The 24,634-nt window shown below is 65.6% G+C and overlaps 1 protein-coding gene across 17 annotated transcripts in view; it reads left to right on the top strand.

Moving 5' to 3' along the window:
• KCNQ2 (potassium voltage-gated channel subfamily Q member 2) overlaps positions 1–24,310 on the top strand; it is a 52,780-nt gene extending 28,470 nt beyond the window's left edge. The window contains exons 9-19 of one of the 17 annotated variants that reach the window (XM_058686226.1): positions 201–230; positions 3,095–3,163; positions 6,374–6,403; positions 10,199–10,288; positions 10,389–10,442; positions 13,631–13,854; positions 14,401–14,506; positions 14,837–14,968; positions 16,676–16,783; positions 19,284–19,407; positions 19,664–24,310. In XM_058686226.1, the coding sequence (XP_058542209.1) occupies positions 201–230; positions 3,095–3,163; positions 6,374–6,403; positions 10,199–10,288; positions 10,389–10,442; positions 13,631–13,854; positions 14,401–14,506; positions 14,837–14,968; positions 16,676–16,783; positions 19,284–19,407; positions 19,664–20,356 (1,660 nt within the window). In that variant the 3' untranslated portion in view covers positions 20,357–24,310. Of the gene's footprint in view, positions 1–200; positions 231–3,094; positions 3,164–6,373; positions 6,404–10,198; positions 10,289–10,388; positions 10,443–13,630; positions 13,855–14,397; positions 14,507–14,836; positions 14,969–16,675; positions 16,784–19,283; positions 19,408–19,663 lie in introns of all 17 variants that reach the window. The other 16 variants (XM_058686211.1, XM_058686210.1, XM_058686212.1 and 13 more) reach the window with 16 other exon arrangements.
• Positions 24,311–24,634: the final 324 nt, after the last annotated feature.

Genomic DNA, 24,634 nt, shown 5'->3' with positions numbered 1-24,634 from the left:
CCCTTCCCTGGGAGTGCTGAAGGCTCTGGCTTTGCCGGCACCGTCCCTCGGGCCTGAGTGGGCCGACCCTGGCGCTAATTTTCTTTGTTCTGTTGTTTCCCCCACTTTCCTCAACCATTTGGTTCATTTTCTTTTTCTTATCCCGTTCTTTTAAAATTTCCGTTCTCTTCCCTTTGTGTGTGTGTGAAAACACTTGAAAGCTCGCAAACTCAATCCTACGGGGCCTCCAGGTAGGAGATGCATGGGATGGACAGCGTGTGTGGTGTGGTTGTTCTCTGTCTGGGACGGTGCAGGGCCGCCCCGGCCCCCGGCCCCCGGCCCCCGGCCCGCCCCGGCCTGCAGCCCTGTACCCGTGCCCAGCCTGTGTCCCCCACGCCGGGCGCAGGCGCTGCCCTGGTCCCCCTGTGGCCTCCCTGCCTGGAGCCCGGTTCCCCCCTCGACTGGTCCCCTCCCCCGTCAGCTGCTTTCTCCCGCTGGATCCGTCTGTCCTGCCTTGTCTTCTGTTCCTCGTCCTGCTTCTGCCTCGCGTCTCAGTAGCTGAGCCCCTCCCCGCCCTCCCCCCCTCCCCACAGGCCCCATGTGCAGAGCACAGAGCGGGTGGACACGGCTTCCGCTGTCCCAGCCAGGGGTGCTCCCTCCCTGGACCCGGGAGGACCGTGAGCGCTGTCCCAATTGCTGTGTCTGCACGGGGTGGGGGTGGGGCTCTCACTCCCGCTGACCTTTAGCTGCTGCACAGGGCAGCGTCTCGGCAGGCCCTTCCCTGTGGGATGGGTGGGGCATCGGGCACAGGCCTTTGGACCCAGGGCCCACCCTCCCTGTGTAGACCAAGCCTGGGATCCCCCTGGCAAAAGCTCTTGCCTGTGGTGCCCTGCGTGGGAACTGATTGAACGTTCCGGAAGAGGGGGGGTGCTGTGGGGGCAGGGCCGGGCAGCCCCCGAATCCCACGGGCATCTCCACCCCAGCACCTGCCCTTTACTGGCCGTACACCCCAGAGACCTCGCCCAGAGGAGAGGGTGGGGGGTCAGTGTACATCCCCCTGCCCCCCTGTGTACTGACCCATCGCTGCCCGGGCAGTTGGGGGTTCCCTGCTATAGGCTCCTCTCCTCCCTTGTCCGTCTTGTCCACCCGGTCCCTGGCTCCCGTCTGGAGCAGCTTCTCCCCGGCCTGGGTGGTTGGAGGTGTCCTCTCGGAGCTGGCTGACCCCCGGCCAGCCGCCACTCTCTCCTGTGGGGCACCCCCTCATGTCCCTACTCCCGCGTCCTCCACAACCGCCCTCAGCGTCATCGGGGCTGTGTGCTGTGTGCACGTCCCTGCCCGTGACCCTGCCCCTCTGTGTTCTGTCCCCTGCTTCTGTGTCCAAGGCATGACGTCCTATCTGTGTATCTGTGTGTCCCTGAACTTGGACCTGCGTGTGTGGGGGCCGAGTGGGGGGTGCTGTCCAGGGTCTCTGCTCCAGGCCCAGGGGTGGGTGCCTGAGGGGCAGTGGGGAGGCCAGTTCTGTCACCATGTCCAGTCCTGCGGCCTCTGCTGTGCCCATGCCGTGAGCCAGCCTGACTGCCCACATACCTCCTGCTTCGTCCTGACCCACTGGGACTGGGACAGCCCTGCGGGGAGGGGAGGGGAGGGGAGGGGAGGGGGGAGGGGGAGCGAGCTCACCGGTCTCCCCTTCACAGCCAGCTCTGAGGCTGTGACCTCAGACCAAGGGCAGGCCGCCCTCAGGGAAGTGTGGCTGGACAAGGAGGGGTGTGGAGAGGCCTGGCCGTCAGCACAGAGGACTCAGGGCAGCCAGCAAGCCTACTGTGGAGGCACGGGGGAGCCATTGAGTGACGTCACGTGAAGGCGGGCGGTGGGGGGTGGGGGGGTGGAGCGGATCACACCTGATAGCAGGTGAGGGCTGAGCCGGAAGTGGCCGTACCCTCCACACCAAGTAAAGGCTCCGACGTTGATCCTTGACCAGGGCCAAGGGGGGGTCTGGGCGGGGCAGTGGTCCCCAGGGTCAGGAAGGACAGGGGCTGAGGACAGGACGATAGGGAGGGGGGCTGAGGCTGGGTGGGGGTCTTTGAGCATGGTTTTAAAGGAGTGGTTGGGAGTCCACTTGAGGACGAGTAGGGGTCACAGAGCTGGGTGGGGGGGGGGTCACAGTGCAGGATGGGGGCTGGGTCAGGAAGGAGCAGGGGCGTTTCCTCCTTACGCTGAGATGAGAAATGTGTGAGGGCAGAAAGTGGTGAGCTCCCGAGTCAGGGGAGGGTGGGTGAGGAGGGACAGAACTTGCCCCAGAAGTTGGGAGGGGACTGGGGTCCCCCCCCGCCCCGTTAGCCCCTCTGGTCCTGCGGCTGGGGTGGGGGAGGCCCGAGGTCCCCCAGGAACCTGGCAGGATTTACAGATCTCTGCCTTGGTGTCAAGGCGGAGACTTGATTGTCCCCTTGGCTCCTGTGGAAGTCCTGCCTGGAGCTGCCCAGTGGCCACATGGGCGAACGCCCACCTGCGGGCGGGGGCCGGGCAGCAGGCTGTCCTGGGTGGGCGTGGCCCGGTCTGGGTAGAGGGGGCTTGGAGCAGAGCCTTTTCTTCCAGCTGTCCAGGCCGCCCATCTGCAGCGGACTTCTCTCTGCCCAGCAAAGAGCCCTTTTCTGTGATCTCGGTCCCCGCCCTGGCTTTGCAGGGAGGGATCTGGGACCATGAGTATGTTGGGATGCTGTTTGCAACGGTACTGCCCCTCAGGGGTGTTCAGGGATTGGGAAGGGAGAGGAGACAGTACATGGCCCCCCAACCTGTCCTCCAGTGCCCTTCTAGACCCTCCCCACACTCTCCATGGACGGCCCGGGTGCTGTTCCTGCCCCCTGCCGTGCATGTTGCTCACTGCCCGCCTCCAGTGCCACGGACCCCGGGAGAGGTGTAGCCCGGAGAGTGCGGGTGGCCCCCCAGGGCCACTACTGCCGGGGAGCCGTCCCCTCCCTCTGCCTGGGACAGGCCACACCCATGCCCCCAGCATTAACACCGTAGGTGCCTGTGTGTGCAGTGGATGCTGGTGAGAGCAGGGGTGAGGGTCCCCCAGGCCTAGGTGGCCAGAAGCTCACTGTGCCTCTTCTCGCCACAGACTGATCCCGCCGCTCAACCAGCTGGAGCTGCTTCGGAACCTCAAGAGTAAATCTGGGCTCACCTTCAGGTCAGCAGAGGGCACCTGGGCTGGAGCTCGGGGGGCAGCGGCGGGGGGGGGGGTGTCTCAGCCCTCCTGGGGGTCCTCGGTGAGGGGCAGGCAGCCACAGGAGGTCCCCGGCACTGCTGGCCACGGGGCCTGGTGGCCTTGGTGGTTTCCAAAGCTTCTGCTGACCTGGTTGAGGCTCCGATCTCCAGAGGGTGGCCGGTGTGAGGGGTGGGCACAGAGGGTGCTGCTCCGTGTGGGGCCAGGGGCTCCTCCCGTGGCTGGCGTGCCAGTCCCAGGCGGGGGAGAGCCCATCCCCACATCTCTCTGGGGCAGCAGGCGGACGCACACGCTACGGTGCCTGCTGGTTCTCTCGTAATCCCCCCAAATCTGCGACTCGAGTGCAGGGGCACAGAGCCGGGTGTGTGGAGGGGTGGCCGCCTGGGCCCCTGCGCAGAGGGCTGCCCCGCGTGGCTTGCCGCCTCTGAAGAGGGGTCAGCGGGGTGGGCCGCCCGTAAGGGTTGAGCGGTGGCCCCCATCCCCTGAAGGTATGTCTGTGCCCCGGAACCCGTGAACACAGCCTTCTTTGGAAAAAAGCTTTGCAGGTGTTATTATGTGAAGGATCTCAACACGAAACCATTCTGGATTAGCATGGGCCCTAAATCCCAAGACAGCGTGCCCGCATGAGGGGAGGCAGAGGTGGGAGGGATGTGGCCAGGGGCCCAGGATGCCTGGGGCCACCAGGAGCTGGGAGAGGCAGGAGGGACCCACCCCCCTCAGGCCCCGCCCAGAGCCTCAGGGGAGCTCGGCTGCCCCAGCTCGATGGAGTAGCCTGTGTTGTGTAGGCTGCCTGGTTTGTGTTCCTGTGCGGCCTGGCAGATGAGTGCAGGTCTGTAACCAGACGTTAGGAGCCTGTGGCACTACCCACGGTGCCTGGGATGGGATATGGGAGAGGACGGTCTGGAAGAAATGGAAAAAAGACACAGGAAAGTCCTGGGTTCCCTGGAGGAAATGATTGACGGGAAACATGGCCGTGGGAGTGGTTCCAGTAAGAGCTCTGGGGAGTGAGGAGTGTGGCGGGGACGGTCTGGTCAGGGCACAGGCCGCTGGAGGGTGCCGTACGCGCTGCTGGTGAGGTCTTGCATGGAAATGGGGATCGCCGGCTAAGGGAGGAAGGCCACTCTTGTCACAGACGGTGGCAGACAGGCCGAACCTCGTGGAAGACACTGTCTGGGGCGGTGAGGGGGAATTGAATCAACCTCAGAGCAGAGAAGCCAGTGCCTGAAGACTCGGGGCCGCGGCCCCCTCGAGACCGCGGGGGACACAAAGTTAGGAGATGCGCTCTGGAAGGAGGGTCGTGGGCGGGGACAGCCTTGGTGGGAGAGCTCGGTGTGTTGACGGGCGGGTCTAAGCTCTCTTGGCAGAGGCGGTAAGGTGGGTCACCCGGGAGAGATGTGTGGGAACCCTCCTGCACAACTGCCTGTCACTGTGGTGTGTGCGGGAGGCCCACGCGGCTGTTAGGAATTTATAGCAGCATGCCCTGGCCGGCAGGGACAGACAGACTGAGCGAAGGAGGGCTTGGCAGTCTGGGGACCCGCGGGCAGGAGACAGGCTGACGGAGTTCCCCAGCCACAAACATGCCGGGCCCTCGGGGCGAGGGGAGAACGGCTGGGGCCCGGGCAGGTGCGGGGCGGGTTCGGGCCGGGGCCCCTGGAGACCACCGAGGAGCTTGTGACCAAGAGGGGTTTCCTGCTGGGTCTCAGACCTTGGGCACTGGTGACCCTTTATGCCTTCCAACTTCTCCCTGTTTGGGTGGGCCTCTCTGGGCCTGTCTGTCCTGTTGTATTTTGGGGACAGATCACTGGTTTTCTAGAGTTGACGGGTCCCCACCTGGAGAGGACTTTTACCCAAGTGTGGATCACATGCACTTTTCCTCGCATGTGGCTCAGATGAACGAGACCCCGCGATTATGGGTTCTCTGAGCTACTGAGCGTTAGTTGAGATTTGGACGTAGGGCTGATGCTGTCATGGGTTGAGACTTTGGGGTGTTGGGGTATAAGGTGGACATGAATTTTGGGGTGCTAAGGCACAGATCGTAGTGGGTTTAGTGGTGGCCCCCGGAAGATGTCCATGCCCTTGAACCGTGAGTGGACCTAATTTGGGAAAGGGGGGTTGGAAGATGTAGCTAAGGATCTCAAGGGAAGGTCATCCTGGATTGGGGTGCCCCTAGACCCAGGGACACGTGTCCTGAAAAGACCAGACACAGAAGAGAAGCCCTGTGACAGGGAGGCGGAGACTGGAGGGGCACGGCCACAAGCTCAGGAGTGCAAGGGGCCCCCAGGGGCTGGGAGAGGAGGAGGGACCCCACGCTCCGGCCCCAGGCGGGGAGCTGCGGACGGACACCTGGATTTCTGACTCTGGCCTCCAAACCGAAAGAGAAGCTCCCGTGGTCTTAAGCCGCCAGATTTGTGGGTCTTTGTAATGCTGTCACCGGAGACTCGCCGCGCAGCTCTTGGCGTCTGAGCTCCAGGGCGGCTACAGGACGGGCATGAGGGGTCCCACGGAGGCCTCTGCACCCCGCGTCGCTGGACTGTGGGCGGTCTGGCACCCCTCCTGCCTCCTCTGGCACACGGCTCCGCCAGCCACAGCAGGATGGTACCTGTTCCGCCAAGACTTTGGACACGCCCCGAAGAGCCCACTCGGGTCACCTGGGGTCGCCCCGTGATTCAGCCAAGGAAAGTCCAAGCCGCCAGCCTTCCATTCAGTTCATGAAGAGCGTGGGCCCTGGAAGTCACCTACCCCCAGTCAGGGTGCGCTGGAGAATTGCCCTGGGCCGAGCCAAGCACAGGCCCAGGACCACAGCCCCGTGGCCTCTCCGCTGGGAAACATCACGGAGAAGAGTGACCCCAAGAAGCCACAGTGGGAGCCAGAACTGGGGCAACTGTCCGTCCTGAACCTTGGCTGTGGAGCCGGAACCCTCCAGCGTTTCCATCTACGCTCAGTTAACGTTGGCGATTCTCATTAAAACGTGTGCCCCTAACGTGGGGCCTCGAGCACTTCCAGAATTCCCTCTTGCCTTCAGGACCTGCCTCCTCGGACCCTCCAGGGGCTCTCGGGGCGGGTGGGCCTGAGGTGGGGCTGGGTGGGGCTGGGGGGAGGGTCCACTGGGCCCTGCGTGGGGTGGTGTCCGCCTGACCCACCTGCTGCTAACAGTCTTGTCGCTTCTGTTTAAAGGAAGGAGCCTCAGCCGGAGCCCTCTCCAAGGTCAGTGCCCGCTTGCCCCCCGCTGCCCCGGGTATGCTGCCGTGCGTGGGGGCTGGCCCCTCCGTGTCTGTGCACTGTCATCGCGGGCCCTGTGCCCACGTGTGGAACTGTGTGTCTGGACCCTGCCGGCCACGCTGTGGGCCCTTAAATCACTTTGCCTGTGCTCAGCGCCCCCCGTCCGCCCCTGGCCCTGAGGCAGGAGACCTCTGTGAGCACCCCTAGTCCAGGGCAGGGCCAGACGCCCTCTCCCCGCCTCATGCCTCCTTGGTGGAAACTGAGCCCTGGCCCTGTGAGTGTTCGCCTGTCCGGCCCCTGCAGGTGCCGCCTTCCGGTGTGCAGTCAGGCAGGTTAGAGACGGGGTCGCCCCCAACCCCACCGTGTGCGGGGACTCCGAGGGTTATCTCTGCTGGGAGCAGAGAAGGGCTGATAGCAATCTGATGTTTTCCTGTACAAAGAAGAAAATCGACTGTTTCATGACTTCCAAGTCTGATAAACCCCAGCCTGCCTGTGTATCACCATGCTGAGCTCGGGGCGCGCCCCCCCCCCCCCAACACCCTGCCGCGAGTCTAGTCCCTTCTGGACCGCAGGCCACTTAACTGGCCGCTCAAGTTAGGCTGAGCCCTACCCTCTCCATGCACCGGGGGAGGGCACGCTCCTCCCCCCATGTTCCCCCAGAGGGGGTGACAGAAGACTGGCCACACTCTTGCCCCGAACCAGCCGCTGGAGCAAGGGTGACCAGCCCCTCAAAGCAGCTAAGAAAGCCGACCCTGGACCTGGCTGGTTTACCTGGCACGCAGACCCCGTGCTCACCATCAGGGGGGATGCAGAGCACATGCCCAGCACGGCCTGGCGTGTGGGGGACCAGGGGCTGCCCCCCGCGTCCTCAGTCCCCATCGCTGCTGCTGTGTCGGCCCTTCCGCACCCTGAGCCCGGGGGAGGCGGGCCCGCAGCTCTGCCCCGGTCCATCTGAGGCCCCCCGGCCTCATGCGGCCTCTCGTTCTCCTCCCCACGACTCTCGTCTCAGCGTCTCTCTCTCTCTCTCTCTCCTGCCCTCCCCCCAATTTGGACACTCTTGCCTGCCCCCCCAAGTGCCTTTAATCTTGTCACTGCCCTTCTTGGGCCCCTTTCACGTCCGTCTGTCTTTGGGGAGGAGGTGGCTGACCCTGAAAGCAGGACTCAAGGTGAGGACACACGGGAGCCCTCCCCCGGGCTCTCCGGTACGTTCCGTGGCTCCCCTCTCCCTGCTTTCCGCACACCACTCCTCTGTCTCCTCCCTGTGTATCCATGTGTCCCTGCCTGCCCGTGACCCAGTGGCTTCCCCGAGGGCTGGCCTGGCCCGGCCCTCCTCCTGGCGCACCCTGGGCTGAGCCCTGGGGACAGAAGGCCTCTCCTGGGACATACACTTGTCAGCTAGGTGACGGAGGGCAGCATTTCTGTCCCCTCACTCGGGGTGGCCACAGATCCCCTTTTCGGCAGCCAGAGCACCGTAGGGATGCCAGAAATTCTTCTGCGGCCAGGGCCCCCAAGGGGGTGGGCCTGTCCCAGGGCTGCCGGGCAAGGGGACCCTGTTGCGTGAAGTGCTAACGGGGGTGTGGTTCCCCAGCCCCTCCTGCACGGCAGTGGGAGGTAGTGGCCTCCTGCCACCTGCATGCCAGGATCCGCTGGCACTTACCAGTCTGGGCAGGTGGATGGGTGGGCACAGGGACCCTCACTCAGCTGCCGTGAGACCCCCTCCCAGTCCTGGCTCACGACGGGCATGCGCCCCAGCTGTGTTGGGGTCCTTGGCTGGGCCAGTGTCAGACCGAGGCCGTGTGTGCCGGGGCAGGGTGCGGGGGCAGGCCGCGGGGTCTCGGGCTGTGCCGCTCTGGGTGTGTCTGATCTGCCCTTTGCCCCATCCCACTTCTCACTGCCCCCCACCCCCCGTGCCTGGAGGAGACCCCCCCCACCCCCCGTCCTCCAGCTGCTTTCCCCTTGTCTGTGTGGGTCCCTCCTCGTCGAGGCAGCCACGTGCTGTGTCCGAGTGCCTGTCTGTTCAGTCTGGTCTTGGTGAGTGTCTGTGGGTGCCTCTTCCAGTCACGCAACCCCCAGGCCCCCTGGGCATGCCTGCCCACCCCTCCCGGACCCTTGCTGTCTGCTGGCGGTTCTCAGACCGGCCAGAGCTCCACTTGGCTGCTGTGGGCAGGAAAACCCCAGCGCTGGCCTGAGCCCCGAAGGAACGGGCCTGAGTTGGGGGGCCTTGAGACACGAGGCCCGTGGGGCAGTGCTCAGGGAGGCCATGGGTACCCCCCGGCTCTGGTCAGGCTCTCAGCGCACTGTCCCATGGGGGCGCCGCTGGCCACATGTGACCGGTTCAGGTTTTACGACACACGAGAGCCAGTCCTCTGACGCAGGTGCTCAGGAAGCAGGCAGCGGGCGGACAGGTGGGTGGTTATGTCTTCGGTGCAGCTGGGAACGTGTCCCCAGGCAGTGTTGGGCCCTTCCGGGGCCGGCGTCTATGCTGGGAGTTTTGAAGGCAGCAAAGCTGTTTGGGGGGTTGGACAAAGCTAAGGTCCTTCTAAGGCGCTGGAGGCAAAGCCCATCCCCCCATCACCGTCTTGCCCTGGACAGAGCCTCCGGGTGGCGGGGGCTGGGGGCCGTGTGCAGGCCCAGGGAGCCCCGGGGGGCAGGGGGAGGCAGCAAGGGGCTCTCAGTCTTTAGCTCTGGTGGGACTGTGGCTGACGTAAGGGTGTGCCTTGGGCAAGAGCATTTGCCCCGAATTTGAGGGTCTTCTGTGAACAGAGCTGCTAGGTGGCGGGGGCGGGGGGAGGGTGGTCTGGGTCCTGGGGATACTGAGTCACAGGGAAGTTTGCCCCCACGTGAGGGCACTTTCTGATACAGCTGGACCCCAGTTCCCTCACCGAGAGGACCCCACAGGGAGGAAGTCCCCCCTGGAGGGGAGAGGGCTGGGGGGCCCATGGCCCTCGGCCCCTGGGCCGGCATGGAGCGCTCTGGGCAGTCTGAGCTGTGCACTGGTGGGAGAGCTAAGTGTTGGGGACCGGAGGCGCCCTGTGGGGACGCCGGCAGGTGCCGCCAGTGTTTATGTGTGTGGACGTCGGGCAGCCCTGCCTGGGGCTGGGTTGTGTGAGCAGGGGGGAGGGGAGGGGTCGGCGTGTCTGGTTCCTGTGCCCGCGGTTTGAGAGCAACTGTCTCAGGCCATAGCTGCAGGGGTGGGGGGAGGGAGGGTGGCCTCAGGAAGACCAAAGACTCTTGTGTGTTTTCACTTTTGCTTAAAAATGTGCACGATGTAGTGCAGAGAGATCTGGGGCCTTCGGGGGAGGTTCCTGGGGACCGCAGACCACTGGGGGAGCCTTTTCTGAGCTGCCCGGCAGGTCCAGCCCAGCCCAGCCCAGGGCTTCAGCACCGAGACCCAGACGAACTGACTTGGGCGGTGCCCCCAAGGCCCCTTTGCCGAGCGTCCCTCCAGGGACAGGCAGCCACTGGCTCCTGGATGTGCCGAGGCCACTGCTGACCGGCGGCTGGCTGGGCTCGGCAAAGCCTCGGTGATCAGTTTGTGACGCCAGAGTGCACGCTTTCCCCCCCTAAAATGTGTGCTTTCCGGAATCCTGTCCATCTAGAACAAGCCTTTTGCCAAGTCTCGCCCGTGTATTATTTTTTGGTTGGCATGAAGATAGCAAAAAATAATACATTTTTAAGAAGACGTGGCCCAAAACTCTGACTCTGGAAGGAAAAGGTATTTTTGGAGGAAAAAAACGGGAATTTTTTTCTCCAAAAATAGGGCACTATTTTCTTTTCCAGGCCGGCGGAAGACTCTCTGTGCAGGCCCCTCACTGTCATTGCTCAGACCCAAGTGCGGCTGCTGGACCCCGAGCCCAGGGCTGCATCAGGGTCGGCGTGGTGCCTCAGTTTACCTGTGCTTTCTGCCCGCTCGCCCGGCCCAGGCCCCTCTGGGCGCGCCCAGGACTAACTGTGCTCTCCTCATTTCCAGTAAAGGCAGACCGTGCAGAGAGTCCCTGTGTGGATGCTGCCCAGGACACTCTAGGTACCGCGGGCGTGTCGCACGGACCGACCATTGCTGCACGGCTGTACTCCACCTCCTCTCCCGCTCCAAACACTGCTTATTAGAGGTTCTAGATGAGTGAGGGCGAGGCTGGCACCCCGCCCCGGCCCCCCAGGCCCCAATTCTGATTGGCAACTCGGCCTCCACGGCCCCTCGCGGCGGAGCCCCGGGCCCCCTCTGATTCCAAATGACGGCCGGTGATGGTGCTGGCTGCTGGCGGCACACTTGCTTTTGTCCCCAAGCCAAACGATGCCCTGCTCCAAGCAGGAGGTGGCGGGGGGGGGGGGGGGTTGGGGGCCGGCCAGGGGCTCTGAGGCCAGGAAGGGCACCGGTGGTTTCCGGGGTCCTCATCGCTCTCCGGTGAGCCTTCCCTCCGGGGCTCGCCATCTAGTACCTCTACTACGCACCGAGGGTGGCCACTCCTCACCGGCCGCCTCACCTGCGGGAGGCATCTCCGTCCTGTGTGTGCGGGCTCCCCGAGGCCCTGACACACCAGACGCGCCGGAAAGCCAGAGGCCCACGGCTCCCCCTTCCCCCTACAGGCCTGGTTTTGGGCGGACCGGAAACGGCCCCCTGCCCCGTGGGCTCCTTGTCCGCACCTTTACTCTCCGTCCACTGTCTGCTGTGGGGTGTGTGGAAGCGTCTGTCCTGCTTGCTCTGGGTCCCCGCCCCCGCCCCGCCCCCCTCCCGCCTGCCCCCCTCCCCGGCCAGAGCAGCACGCAGCCCCACGGCGTGTGGGCAGCTGCACTCGCCTGTCATCTTGTGCATGTGGCGGTGCTGGCCCTGGGCGCACGGGTGTCGAGCGGCGGGCATGGGGAGGGGCTGTGCAGCAGGACCAGGGGCAGGGGCATGCTTGCCCACCTGCATCTCTGCATGCCTCGAGTCCCCACCGGAGGCGGCGCTTGGGGGACACTTGCAGCTCCGGGACCAGAGGCGCTGGGCCCCGGCAGAAGCTGACCCGCTTGTCCAGAGCTTGTGTCCAGGGGGCTTCTGGCCACAGGCTGGGCCCTCGGGTGAGGGGCCGCGGTCAGGCTGCTGGGGGACCAGACGGCCAGTCCAGGAGCCCAGGCCAAGCTCAGCCTCACGGATGCCCCGTCATCGTTCGCACTTTCCCTGGGCACATCCGTGGTGGAGCGCGGGCGGGAGGTCCTCCCCGCGGATGCTGGCTCCCTCCCCGCTGAGCTGGGCCCCGGCTGTGCAGACCCAAGCGTGGCCGATGTCGGTGCAGGCCTCCCCCCCTCCCCTCCCCTCCCCTCCCCCGGGTATTTAGGGTTTCGCTGTGGGCAGCAGGCAGGGGAGGAGAAGGCTGGGGCTTGGCTGTCTCCCCCAGACCCTCCGGAACCTGCTCCCCTTGTCCCGTGTGAATGCCAGAGCACCGGTGCCAGGAGAGACCGCCCTTGCACACCCACGGCGGTCTCGTCCGGGGGTCTCTCCGCCGGAGCAGGTGGCCAGAGCCCCAGCCCGCGTTGGTTCGCTTCTGTCCTTGGCTTGTGAGGTTATTAAGGCAGTCCTTCCCTCGACACCTGCTGCAGCAGGGGCTGCGTGGACACCTGGACGTGGGGCGGGTCTGGGGGGCCGGGGGCCGGGTGCTGCACACACTGAGCTGTGCAGTCTGGGCACCCACATGGCGGGCTCTTGCGGCAGAGCGTCCCTCACCGGTCTGCACATTCCGAGAGCTGGGACAGCAAGGCCTTCCTGTGGCTCCGTCCTCGAGACGGCTGCGTGGGGCCCAGCTCCGGGGGCTCAGCGGGGCCGTTGCTTCGTCCGGTCTCCCTGCACCAGCTGTTGATCTCCGTTGGGAAGGAGGAGGTCGTCTGTGCGGAGGGCCGCACGGTGCCTGGATTCCGGCGTCCCTCGCACCCGTCTGGCCTTCTTGGCCTTGTGCTGGGCACAGCCGTTACGGGCTCGGGCCAGTGTCCCGAGCCAGCAGATGCCTGCTCCACCCGAGTGGGATCCACACCGCAGCTCAACTCCTAGCTCTTACAGGCTCCTTTCTTCCCTTTTTCCCTGTCCTGGGGAGACCTGCTCACTAGCAGACGGGTGATCTCAGCTGCTCAGGGAGGTGGGAGGGGATGCTGTTTCCAGGCTGGGTAGACCAGGCCACTGGCCGTCTCTTCTCCGTGGCCAGTCATGTCTGCGCCGTCTCAGGGACCTGTCTCGGCTGTGGGTTCTGGTTGGGGCCGATGGGGGTGGCTGACCCAGGGGAGCCACAGTGGGGTCTGGCGATGTCTGAATGGTGAGCAGGTGATGGTGGCTTCCCGGTGACAGCAGAGGCCCCCGTCGGGCCCCGGGAGCAGCGCAGGGCTTTGCTCAGAGGCTGTTCTAGAAAGTTCTGTGGCTCCTTGCATGTGCTGGGTGTGAGCAGGTTCACAGTTCACAAGAGCCATGCTCTTCCACAGTGGAAACTGTCCAGTGGGAGGAAGCCAGGGGCCAACTGGTCCCTGGGCCTGACCTGCCCCCGGATCACAGTGACCCACTCCTGTCTCGTGGCTGCTGCCCAGAGGGTATCAGACCCAACTGCACAGGGAGGCCTGAGGACCCCTGGCTGGCCACGGTAGCCCCTCCCTGTGGCACGTCCCTACCACCCCCTGGAAGTGTGGGCATTCAGTTCCCGGATGCATCCTGTATGTGGGGGCGGGAGCCTGTGCTGGCCCTGGTGCCGGGGAGAGGAGACGAGCCTCACAGGACACCCCGGCCCCCTCCACGCTTCCATGCTTCCTGCTCCTGCTCCAAACCTTTCTCCAGGTGGCTCCCGGGGTTTGGCAGAGGGGGTTTTGGCAGCTGTGGACCTCACCCCCCGCCCCAGACCCTGGGGCAGTTACGGGGTATGGAGGGGCAGGCAGGGAAACCAGAGAAGGTTGCCAGGGAAAAGCCACAGCCACGGGGCATTTTGGGGCCCTCGTGCCGCAGAGTGTCACCGTGGAGTTGGAGACCTGGCAGGACAGTGTGGAGAAGGCCCAGCACCTTTCCGTAGCACCCAAAGTGATTTAAGAGTCCACTTCCCCGCCCCCCCACCGGCCATGCCGAGCACTGAGGGGCCCTAGGGGCGCCCGTGTGTGCACCTGTCGGCGTGGGCTGTGAGCGGACGTTGGGGTGTGAGTGTCCTTTGCACAGTGACTTCTCTTGCTGTCTTTCTGTGTGTCCGCCCCTGTCGGTCCTCGTGGGAGCAGTCAGAAGGTCAGTTTGAAAGACCGTGTCTTCTCCAGCCCCCGAGGCGTGGCCGCCAAGGGGAAGGGGTCCCCGCAGGCCCAGACCGTCCGCCGGTCACCCAGTGCTGACCAGAGTCTGGAGGACAGTCCCAGCAAGGTGCCAAAGAGCTGGAGCTTCGGGGACCGTAGCCGGGCACGCCAGGCCTTCCGGATCAAGGGCGCCGCGTCCCGACAGAACTCAGAAGGTGGGTCAGGCCGCCGTCTGCCTGCGCTCTTGCTGTCCCCCGAGCACCACCCAGGGCCCCGGAGCCCCCTTGAGCAGCGACTCTCCTCGACCCTTTCTTCTGAGGTGCAACTCCCGTAACGTAGGGTCGGCCACATCACAGTGAGCACTTTGGTGGCAGTACACTCAGCTTTCAATCCAGCACATTCTTTGGCTCAGAGCAGACCTGCACCTGTTAGGGCCCCTCCCAGCCCCGGCCACTGCCAGGCTGCTGCTTCCCGTGTGCCTTGGCCTCCTCTGCACTTTTCACACAAGCGAGTCACGTGCTGTGTGCTCACACGCCCATGCGGGGCCACAAATCGGCTTCATGCCTGTTCGTGGCTGGACGATCTTCCATGGTTTCTGTCCACTTTGAAGCCGTCCTGTGAGCCGCTCGGCTGAGGGGAGCAGGTGGGCTGGAAGGTGGCCTCCCCGGGGAATCAGGGCACTGCTCGGGGGAGGGGGGCGGCCCCTCTGTCCTCGGTGCAACTCCGCCCCTCACGGGCCGCGTCTCGCCCCCTCCCAGAAGCGAGCCTCCCCGGGGAGGACGCTGCAGAGGACAACAAGAGCTGTAACTGCGAGTTTGTGACCGAAGATCTGACCCCAGGCCTCAAAGTCAGCATCCGGGCCGTGTGGTGAGGGACTCAGCTTCCGCTCTCCCTGGGATGCGGGCCCTCTGGGGGCTGGTGTGGGGGCATGTGCTCTGGTGAGACACCTGTGCCTTGTGGCTCCCGTGGCCCCTCATGCCACGGCTGTCACCTACCCGTCCTGGGTGCAGAGCACGGAGGCTACCGGGAGGCGGCTCCCGGGGGTGGGGGGGACAAGGGTCGTCTGCACCCTGCGGCCCGGGAGTGGCCCGTGTACACAGAGGGTGGGTGACCGGCCCGGATGATCGTGGCGTCGGCCGGTGCCTGTTCTTGGAGATGCTGGGGGGTGCCCGGGGCTCACGGCTGCCCCCACCCCAGTGTGATGCGGTTCCTGGTGTCCAAGCGGAAGTTCAAAGAGAGCTTGCGGCCATACGACGTGATGGACGTGATCGAGCAGTACTCGGCCGGCCACCTGGACATGCTGTCCCGCATCAAGAACCTGCAGTCCAGGCAAGAGCTCCCCCCCTCCCACCTGCCAGCCCTGGGGCGTGGAGGCCGGGTCCTTCTGGGCCACAGCCGGGGTGGCTCTGGAGGGCTGGCATCCCTCAGGGGCCAGCACGGGGGGTGGGGGGCGACGTGGGGGTCCTCGTGCCGCCCCCAGAGGGGGGGTGGCAGACAGGGCTGTGGGGACGCGGTGGTCGGCCCTGCCTGCCGCCGCCTCCGGGCCCTTCCTCTCGGGCCCCACGCCGGCCCTACGTGGGCCTTCTGCACACCCTCGTGTGGTCTGTCTGTTGTAATCTTTCCGTTGTCTCTCCCTTCTTGCCCTCCTGCCCCCGCTCTGGTGGGCGAGCGTACGTGTGTGTGCATTCACATGCACGTGTGCGCGTGCGTGTATCGTGTGAACGCACACACGCGCGTGCACGGGTGTGGGCACCTGCGGCCACGGTACAGGTGCACGTGTGTGCACACGTTATGCATGCGTGTGGCGTGTGCATGTGCCTCTGTGTGTGCTGTGGGTCCACGCATGTACGTGTGCACCTGTGCACACCGGTGTGCGTGTGTGTTGGGGGTGAGGGTAGTTGTCTCGAGAGAGGGAGCCTCGAGAGAGGGGGTTTTGTGAGCCCCGCCGGGAGCTGCTGCTTATTCCAGGACAGGGGCTTGTCCACCCCTGTCCCTCACGGGCGGCCCCCTGCGTTCCAGGACACATGTGAGGGGTTGGCATCAGCAGGGCACGTACACGCGTGTCCATGGACCCGGGCGCACACCCGAGCACAGGCGCGGACACATGCACACACGTGTGTGTGGTGTAAGGAGCCCACGTGGCTGTTGCCGTGGTCTCTCCGGAAGTGAGTCACACGCTTCCTCCAGCGAGAGCCCCGCCCCTGCCCGTGGTCCCTCAGACTCCACTGGTCTGCCCCGGCCACCTGGGTCCTGGCTGCAGCAGTGTCCGGACGGTCAGGGGACAGTTGTAGGGCTCAGCCGGCTCCCCAGGCCCTGGCGGTAGTGAAGTCCTCGTCCTGGGAAGGTCAGTGTGCCCCTCCCGCACCTGGACGCCAGGGAAGGGTCTCTCTGGGCCTTAAGCTGCTCCCGTCGGGCGGGTAGCGGGGGGTGACCCTGTCCTCAACACGGCTGAGGCTGCGCGGTCAGCTGCTCACCGTCCCCCACCGCCCCGGGGCAGCAGCTAGACCTGTGCCGTGCACGTGGGCATACGTGAGGTGCGAGTGTGTGCGTGTGCAATTATGCACATGCAAGCAAACGTGTGCCTGTGCAGCGTGCGTGCAAGCTGAGGCGTGCAGAGTGTGGACGTGCACGTGCACAGGGGCGTGTGAGACAGAGTACTGCAGCGGCTCGGCCGCTGGGCCTGTTCCCATGTCTCTCTCACCGAGGTTGATTTTGTTAACCAGGCTCCTCTGTCCTACCCGCCCCCCTCCCCCTTCTGACCGGAAGAACAAAGCACATGGGCCGCCCCAAGGAGCTGGGACACCTGCCCCTCACTGGCAGGGCCCCACCGTGGTTCGCCGGCACCCTCGGCGCCGTGCCCCGGCTGCGGTGGCTCCGGCGCACACACCTGCTGGCCCGGGCAGGCCTGGGGCCAGCCGCGTGGTTGCGGGCCCCCCTAGTTCTGGGCTCGCTCGGGCGCCTCCCAGGTTAGGTGAGCGCCTTCCGCGCTGTTTCACGATGCATTTGGTGGTGTCTCTTTTCTTGTTCACTCGCCAGGATAGATATGATTGTGGGCCCCCCACCCCCTTCAACTCCCCGGCACAAGAAGTACCCCAGCAAAGGACTCGCGGCCCCTCCGAGAGAGTCACCCCAGTACTCACCTAGGTCAGGACGCCAGCCCTTCCCGCCTTGTGTCTGTGGAACGGCCAGCCCCCTTCGCTCCAGGCCACATGACGGCAGCACCTGGCCTGTATCCCGACGGGACATCGGGGAGGCGGGGGGGCTGCTCCTGGCGGGGGGTGCTGTGTCAGGGTCCCGGGGAAGCTTTCCGTGGGGGGCTCCTTTCCACGGACATCCCAAGTGACGTCTAGCCTGGGCGGGGGCCCCCCAGCTGGCGGTGTCCTTCCCGCCCCAGCCCCCCTGCCCCTTCCCCCTGCGCCCTCCCTGCTTCCGGGCTCACCTGGGCTGCCTCGTGGATCTGAGGAGCGCCTGTTGCTTCTCCCGCCTTGGAGCCACCCGGGTAGAGTAGTAAGGAAGCCCCCCCCCTCAGGCACCCAGCACTCAGCCGGGTGCCAAGGGGACGCGTGACAGTTCACTGCGTCATGTCCAGCGGGCAGAATAGTATGGAAGCCGGTCCCGGCTGATGGGCGGAGTGGAAGGTGAGGGCACGGTTAGGTGGGGAGTTCACAGAAGCAGCTGTTCTAGTGACGAGTTCAAACTTCGGTACCTTTCTGCCTCCTTGGGACAGATGGTGGCCGTGACCTGTGGCCCTTGGGCAGGGCTGCTCAGCCGAGGGACAGCGGAGCCCCCAGGGCAGAGAGGAGGGCCAGGGCAGATATGCCCTGGCCTGCTGGCAGCTCAGGGGCAGAGGGGCCCAGGAGCATCCCGGAGGCCAGCAGGGACACTGCCACGTGGATCCGGGCTGGCCGCTGGAGGGACTGGTGTGTTTGACCCGTCCTCCCCGCGTGCCAGGGTTTCTGCACGTGAGGCTGAGGGTCAGCATGCTGGACCTCTCAGCCTGGTGGCTCTTCCGTCAGAAAGGGGTCCCTGACAAAGGAGGCCTGACCCGGGGCAGCCTCTGACAGTGTTTGCTGGTCCGCTGCTCTGCCCGTCCTCTCCCGCCTTGAGACGCCAGCCCGTCCTGGGCATTGTGCAGGGGGCAGGGGTGGGCATCCAGAGCCGTGAGCTGGGAGGGGTCTGTAGCCCTCGGAACTGCCCGGGCCTCCGGACCGGCTGCAGCCAGAGGACACGCAGATTCTCACAGAGAAGGGGCCGGAGACACAGCGTGGGCACGTGGGGGTTTAGCCTGACCCCTCAGCCCGAGGCCAGGGGGAGGGAGGGCACAGGCCCCTTAGAGGCCCCTCCCCCAAACCCCGGCAGCGTCAGCTCCAGGCTCCCAGGGGGGACCGGCCAGGCAGGTGGCCCGTCATGTGGCAGGGGTGAAGGCGCTGAGCACCTGTGCCTGGACTGTGTGGACACTTGGAAACACCAGGGAACCCTCCTCCCTCTCCACTGGCGTCTGCTTGGAGCCCGAGGGTCCCCCCGCTGCCCCCCGCCCTTCCTGGTCCTTCGTGCATGAGTCAAGCATGAAGTTCAGACAGAGCATGAGGCTGTACTGTGGCTGACGCAAGCCTGAACCCCTCTTCTGCTTCGTGCAACAGAAAGAGAACAATCCCCCCGAGCCCTGCTCCCCATTCAGAGGCAGACAGAGCAGCCTGTGGGTGAGGAAGGAGGCCAAGACGTGGCCCCGGCCAGCTCACGTAGGCCTCCTGCACTCTGAGACCTGAGGAGCGTGCCTCGTGCTGGAGGCTCCTGACCGCCCGGCGGGGAGGCCGTTTGCCGGGCCGGTCGGAGGGCTGACCCAGCGGCTTGCACACAGCCCGGGACTTTGTTCCCGCGTGAGCCCCCGCGTACCTGTGGGTCTTGGCTCAGTGTCAGGAGCCCACACCGCAGCGGTGGCCCCTTCCGAGCCTGTCGGTGGCCCATCCCGTTCGGCCGGGGATCGTACCGATGTCCGCCTCCCAGATGGAAACCTTCCACCTCCTGTTGCCGTTCGGGACCCGTGGCCTCCTTCGAGTTGAGCTCAGCCGCGCTGTCCGTCCCACACGCGCGAGCACACGCGCACACACACACGTGCACACGCCCAGCAAGCACACAGACTGGTTGGCAGTGGCTCTGTCTGCCCCCACCCCGTGTTGTGCGTTGGCGGTTTCCTGTGTTGGTCTGTGTCCCTCCCTGTCCGGTGTGCATGGAGCCGCGGCCCTCATCATCTGCTTCTGTTCCTGCCGCAGACGTGGAGCTCCGCCCTCCCCAGGCCCACCCCCCCCCCCCCCCCCCGCCCCCGGTTGGGCTGACTGAGGTCACATTTAGAGGAGTAAAGCTCAGGGGAGGGGGCGGGGCACGGGGGGCAGGGCAGCTGGGGGGTGAGCGGTCCGATCCCTCTCCACTTTACTCCTCATTAATGTGCCGCCCGCTGGAACGCAGTGGGTGGGAGCAGGCCCCTCAGGCTGAGAGAGCAGGGCGAGACCAGGTGCCCCACGTCTACCTGCCCTGGCGCCCTGCTGCCCCCCACCCCCCCACGCCCCGGGCGGCTCCGGGCCCAGCCCGGAGGGGGCCCGTGGCCTGGCCCGAGCTCATGCTGGGGGGTGGGGTCTCCTCCCGGCAGAGTGGACCAGATCGTGGGGCGGGGCCCGGCGATCACAGACAAGGACCGCACCAAGGGCCCAGCCGAGGCCGAGTTGCCCGAGGACCCCAGCATGATGGGGCGGCTGGGGAAGGTGGAGAAGCAGGTAGGAGGGTCCCCCAGCCCAAGGTAGGGGGGGCGGGGGGGTGGGACGGGGGAGGCCACGGCCCTTCCTTCCCTCTGGACGGTTTGCTCCAAGGGGTGGACCCACGGTGGACAGCAAGGCGGCCCAGAGGCCACCCAGGCTGGCGGGTGGGGTCAGGCGCAGAGCCCCTCGTGCATTTGCTTCTGCGCCCACGCGGGGGAGGGTGCCCGCCTGCCTCCCGGCAGCTGCAGGCCTGGTCCAGCGGCCCCTGTTTCAGGTGTTGTCCATGGAGAAGAAGCTGGACTTTCTGGTGAACATCTACATGCAGCGCATGGGCATCCCCCCGACGGAGACGGAGGCGTACTTCGGGGCCAAGGAGCCCGAGCCGGCGCCGCCCTACCACAGCCCCGAGGACAGCCGCGAGCACGGGGACAGGAACGGCTGCATCATCAAGCTGATCCGTTCCGCCAGCTCCACGGGCCAGAAGAACTTCTCGGCGCCCCCGGCCCAGTGCCCGCCCTCCACCTCGTGGCAGCAGCAGTGCCACCCGCGCCAGGGCCACGGCACCTCCCCTGTGGGCGACCACGGCTCGCTGGTGCGCATCCCGCCCCCGCCCGCCCACGAGCGCTCGCTGTCCGCCTGCAGCGGGGGCAACAGGGCCAGCACGGAGTTCCTGCGGCATGAGACCGCCCTGCGGGACAGCGACACGTCTATCTCCATCCCGTCCGTGGACCACGAGGAGCTGGAACGTTCCTTCAGTGGCTTCAGCATCTCCCAGTCCAAGGAGAACCTGGACGGCCTCCACAGCTGCTACGCGGCCGCGGCGCCCTGCGCCACAGTCAGACCCTACATCGCGGAGGGCGAGTCGGACACGGACTCGGACCTGTGCACCCCGTGCGGGCCCCCGCCGCGCTCCGCCACCGGGGAGGGCCCTTTCGGCGACGTGGGCTGGGCCGGGCCGCGGAAGTGAGGCCGCCCGCCCGCCTCCCCCCGACTCTGGCTTTCCAGGTCTGCAGACGGGACGCTCCTCAGCGACGTGGGCGGGGGCGCCTTGGTCTCGAGAAGTGAAGTCTGGCAGAAGTTATTTCTTAACAAGGGGCCGCCAGGCCGGCCGTGCCCTCTCTGCAGACCGCTGGCTGGGGTGTGAGCAGGGGTGATGGCAGAGGACAGACCCCTGGCGGTAGGGAAGAGGCGTGCGGTCAAGGAGCAGGGCCCGCTGAGGGTGGCAGCGAGGGGCAGGATCGATGGCCTTGAGGCCCGTGGGGAGGGAGCTTGGGCTGAAGGAAGCACTGTTGCCCCGTGGGCGCGGCTTGGTCTTGTCCCTCTGTCCCCGCAAGGCTGGCACGACGACGCCTTCTCTCCTCCAGGGAGCTGCTGGCCTGCAGAGGAGGGGGTGAGACCTCAGGGCCTCCCGGCCTCGGCTCCTGTGGGGAGGGGCCTGCTCCACAGGCTTCTGGAACGGGGCCGTTGCGGGGGGCTCTTGCAGCCACCGGAGACCTGGGGATGGGCACCCCCATGTGCTCCAGGCCACGGCCAGCACCGGATAGAGCCCCGTGTGCAGGGAGCATGCTGGGTGGTCGCGGGCTGGTGTTTCTAGGCCCCAGGGCCGGGTAGGTCGTGGTGAGCAGGTTCACGTGCTGTCTTTCCCTGGGGGCCCTGCCTCACTGCTCCCCCACTGGTGCCTCAACAGGACCCAGGGCAGGACGATGCTATAACCCCTGGGGAAAGCCTTCAAAGCCCCCCAGAGGTTGGGGGGCCCCCTCCCCCCGTGGAGCTGAAGCAGCCCTGTCCTGTAGGGTGCCTCCTTCGTCCCTGCTGCGGCTGACCGTCCACCCACCCGCTCTGCACTGACTGGTCCCTTGGCTGTGACTTCTTGGTATCCTGGGAGTCAAGGATGACCATCTCCAGCCTGAGCCTCAGGGAGCAGGGGCCCTTGTCTCCTGTGGTTGGCACCTTGGCCCCAGGAACAGCAGCTCTGAGCCAGTCTCAGCACTCTGTGGGGTGGGAGGCATCTGGCATTTGGAGGCGCAGCCCGGGCACCTGGCTATCTCTGCGGCAGTGACCCCCGCGTGTGGTCGGGCTGGACGCGGCCAAGCCCACTATGGAGTGACCTCGCCCCAAACACTAGGTCCTGGGGGAGCTCTGTCATGACTCGGACCAGAAGTGGTTGGCGAGAGAGTCTGCCTTTGTCCTCGGAGAAGGGCTTGGAAAACAGTATCTGAGAGTCATGTGCCCCGGGCATGAGGTCCGGGTGCTCAGAGCTCTTTAGGGAGTAATGTCTCTTGACTGGGCAGGGGCCATTGCTGTGGACTCTGTGCCTGCCGCCTCCCCTTGCCAGGACACCCCGGGTCCCACCATAGGCACCTCTTGCTGGCTGGGCAGCAGGTGGCTGTGCTGGGTCTGTGTTTGCCCACAGCGGAGGGTGGAGGGCGGAGGGCACAGGCTCAGAGGTGGAAACCGCTGTTGCTGTCAGGGCCCAGCCTCCGGGAGGGGAAGGTGTGGAAGTTGCCACGGGGCCCAGGAAGGAGCGCTTCTGGGGCCGTGCTGGCTCCCTCATGCTGAGGACCGTCCTTCTCCAGGGCCGTGTTTCTCCGGCCTCAGGGTGGTGGGAAAAGTCCTTGCCCGTGCAGACGCTGCGGGCCTTGGTGTGGCCTGTGCGGAGTGGCCCGGGGAAGGTCCCTCTCCCATCGCCATCTCCCTCTGGGCTGAGCCCCCTTCGCCCTCCCGGCACGGGGGAGGGGAGGGGGGTTCCAGCTGCAGACCGCCAGGCAGGGCAGGGGTGGGCGGCCCCTGAGCCGGGCAAGGCCGGGTCGGATCTCGAGGCCCTGTGAGAGAGCATGTCGCCGGTGACAGACCCGCCTTGTTGGGTCTCGGCCATCGAGGACTCCAGGCCCTGGGTGGAGGCGCCTGTTGTCCCGAGAGAAAGGTTGCTGTCCCGTCCTACATGCTCCCTGTGTTGTGTGCCCCTGCAGACGGGAGGAGCTGGCCTCAGAAGTGCTCCCTGTCCACAGAGCCGCTGCACAGGGGGAGGGGTCTCTCAGGCCGCAGCAGGGGGGGTCTCAGGCATGTTCCACGTCCACAGGGGGGACGAGAGGCCTCCTGCCTGAGATCTCTGGCCCCTCCGAAGGGAGGAGGCACCCAGCTCTGGGGGATGGTTTAGGGGCTCGGCTTTGGGAGATGATGTCATAGAGGCCCCCTCTTGGGACGCCCGGACCGAGGCCCGGGCGGTGCGTGTCCCTCACGGCACCCGCCCCCTGCCCCGGGGTCCCACCCTCAGAGAAGCATAGCAGGAAAAGACTGGAGGCCTCTGCAGGGAGCGTGAGCCCTTGGTTGGGCGTGTGCGTGATGGGAGTACGGAGCTGGCCAGTCACCCTTGGCAGGTGTGGCAAAGGTGTCCTAAGACAAGGGCGCTTGTTAGGCCAGAGTATGTGCCCCCACAAGCCCACGGCCCTGTGCTCATGTACACGCTTGCGTACGTGCAGCACACGCACATACACAAGCGCACCCATGGGGATGTAACTTGGCACACACACGCTCACATGCACGCACACACTCGTGCACACGTACACACGTGCAGCCCACCCACACATGCACACAATGCGCACACACGGGCTCACTCATACACACACTTACAAGCTCACGTGCACACTCACACACACACAACTTCACACGCACACGGTCACCCACACATGCTCACACACACTCATACACACACTTACAAGTTCACACGCACACGCTCACCCACACATGCTCACATGCACGCGTGCACATTCGCACACAAGCTCACACATGCACGCTCACCCATACATACTCGCACATGCACACGCCCACGTGCATGCACTCTCACACCCTTGCCCAGTGTGCGTGCACGCTGCACATCTGACCTTGGTGGCCCTTTGTCTGACCTCTCTCTCTGGATCTGTCTGCTTTATGCCCTGAGAAGCTAACAACTTTGAGTGGCAGGTGGCCGGCGGTCCCAGGCTCCTGGGCAGCTCTGGCAGAGGGGCCACCGGGACCCGTCAGGGGCCCACGCGCCTCACGTCAGCCGGCCCGGCGGCTGTCCAGAGCCTCCGTTCGGCTGGATGCCACGACGTGACTTGGGCTGGGCTGGGGAGGCCTGGGTGTCCGGTTGTAACCCTGGGGCCCTGACCGGCTCCCTCTGCCCTCCCTGGCCACACGGGCGTCACCCTGTCCCTCACCGGCACCCTCTGGCCCAACATCTCCTGCCTGCCCACATGAACTCATGAGCCATGGCCTCGCTGGGCCTCCCTGGAGGATGGAGGGGCCCTGGCCAGGTGGCAGAGGCCTCCCTCGGCCTGCCCGCCTGGCCCCTTGTACGGGAGGGCGCTCCCCTCGTCAGGGGCGCTCGCCTCAAGCCCGTTTGGAGGCTGGAAAGGTGCCTGCGCTCTGGGACCCCACACTGCAAAGGGTGCTCTGTAGAAGCCCATCTGCTTAGAGCGGGAACTGCCCTGTGGCTGCCCCTGGTCCCCGAGCACATGAACCAGCCAGGTGGGGCGGCATCGTGAACTAACCTTGTCCCTTGTACTAGGCTCACGGATTCAGCACGTTAACACGGGAGAGAAGCGGGGGGGAGAGGGGTGCCCTCTCTTCTGCTGGCCCTCACATTCAGGGGGCACCCCATAAAGCAGGTGCCCCTGCCTCTGCTGTTTGTGGATGGAACTCGGCCCTGAGACCGTTCTAGATGCTTCCTGAAGCCCAGAGGTGTGGAGGGCCCCTGGGAGGCCTTTGTAGAAATGCTGACTCTTTGTATCTATTTTGTATTCACCCCGAACTGTAAATAGCGTACAGACTGTGGTGCAGGCGTTTGTTTGCCTCTGACGTCATGCTGCGAGACCAGAGTGACGACAGTGTCCCCGCCCTCTGATGTCACAAGCCCTTGAAATAAACACGGTGTGCAGAGGGACACTTTGACACCCCATGGAGGGCTTGGGGACATCTTGCACCCGAGCAGGGTGGCTGGGTTCTGAGCAGCAGGACGGCTCTGTGCCCCTGGTGCCCCTCCCCCCACCCCATGCTCAGCGGCTCCGAGGCAGACGCTCCCTTCCCCGACCGACGCTGTCTTGCGTGGTCTTCCACTGCCTCCGGCGGTGGTGTGGACAGACCTGCCCTCTGTGACCCCGGAGCCGGTCCTCAGGCCACCTGCTTGGATGTGCCAATGCTGGGTGAGGGGCAGGAGGGCTGGGTAGGGCCCAGAAGTAATGGGCTGCCTGCTTCTAGCACCCAGGGG

This window comes from Neofelis nebulosa, chromosome 9, assembly GCF_028018385.1.
Source record: "Neofelis nebulosa isolate mNeoNeb1 chromosome 9, mNeoNeb1.pri, whole genome shotgun sequence".
NCBI classification, from domain to species: domain Eukaryota; kingdom Metazoa; phylum Chordata; class Mammalia; order Carnivora; family Felidae; genus Neofelis; species Neofelis nebulosa.
Note: the sequence above shows the minus strand (reverse complement) of the source record. Positions and strands in the feature narration are given on the sequence as shown.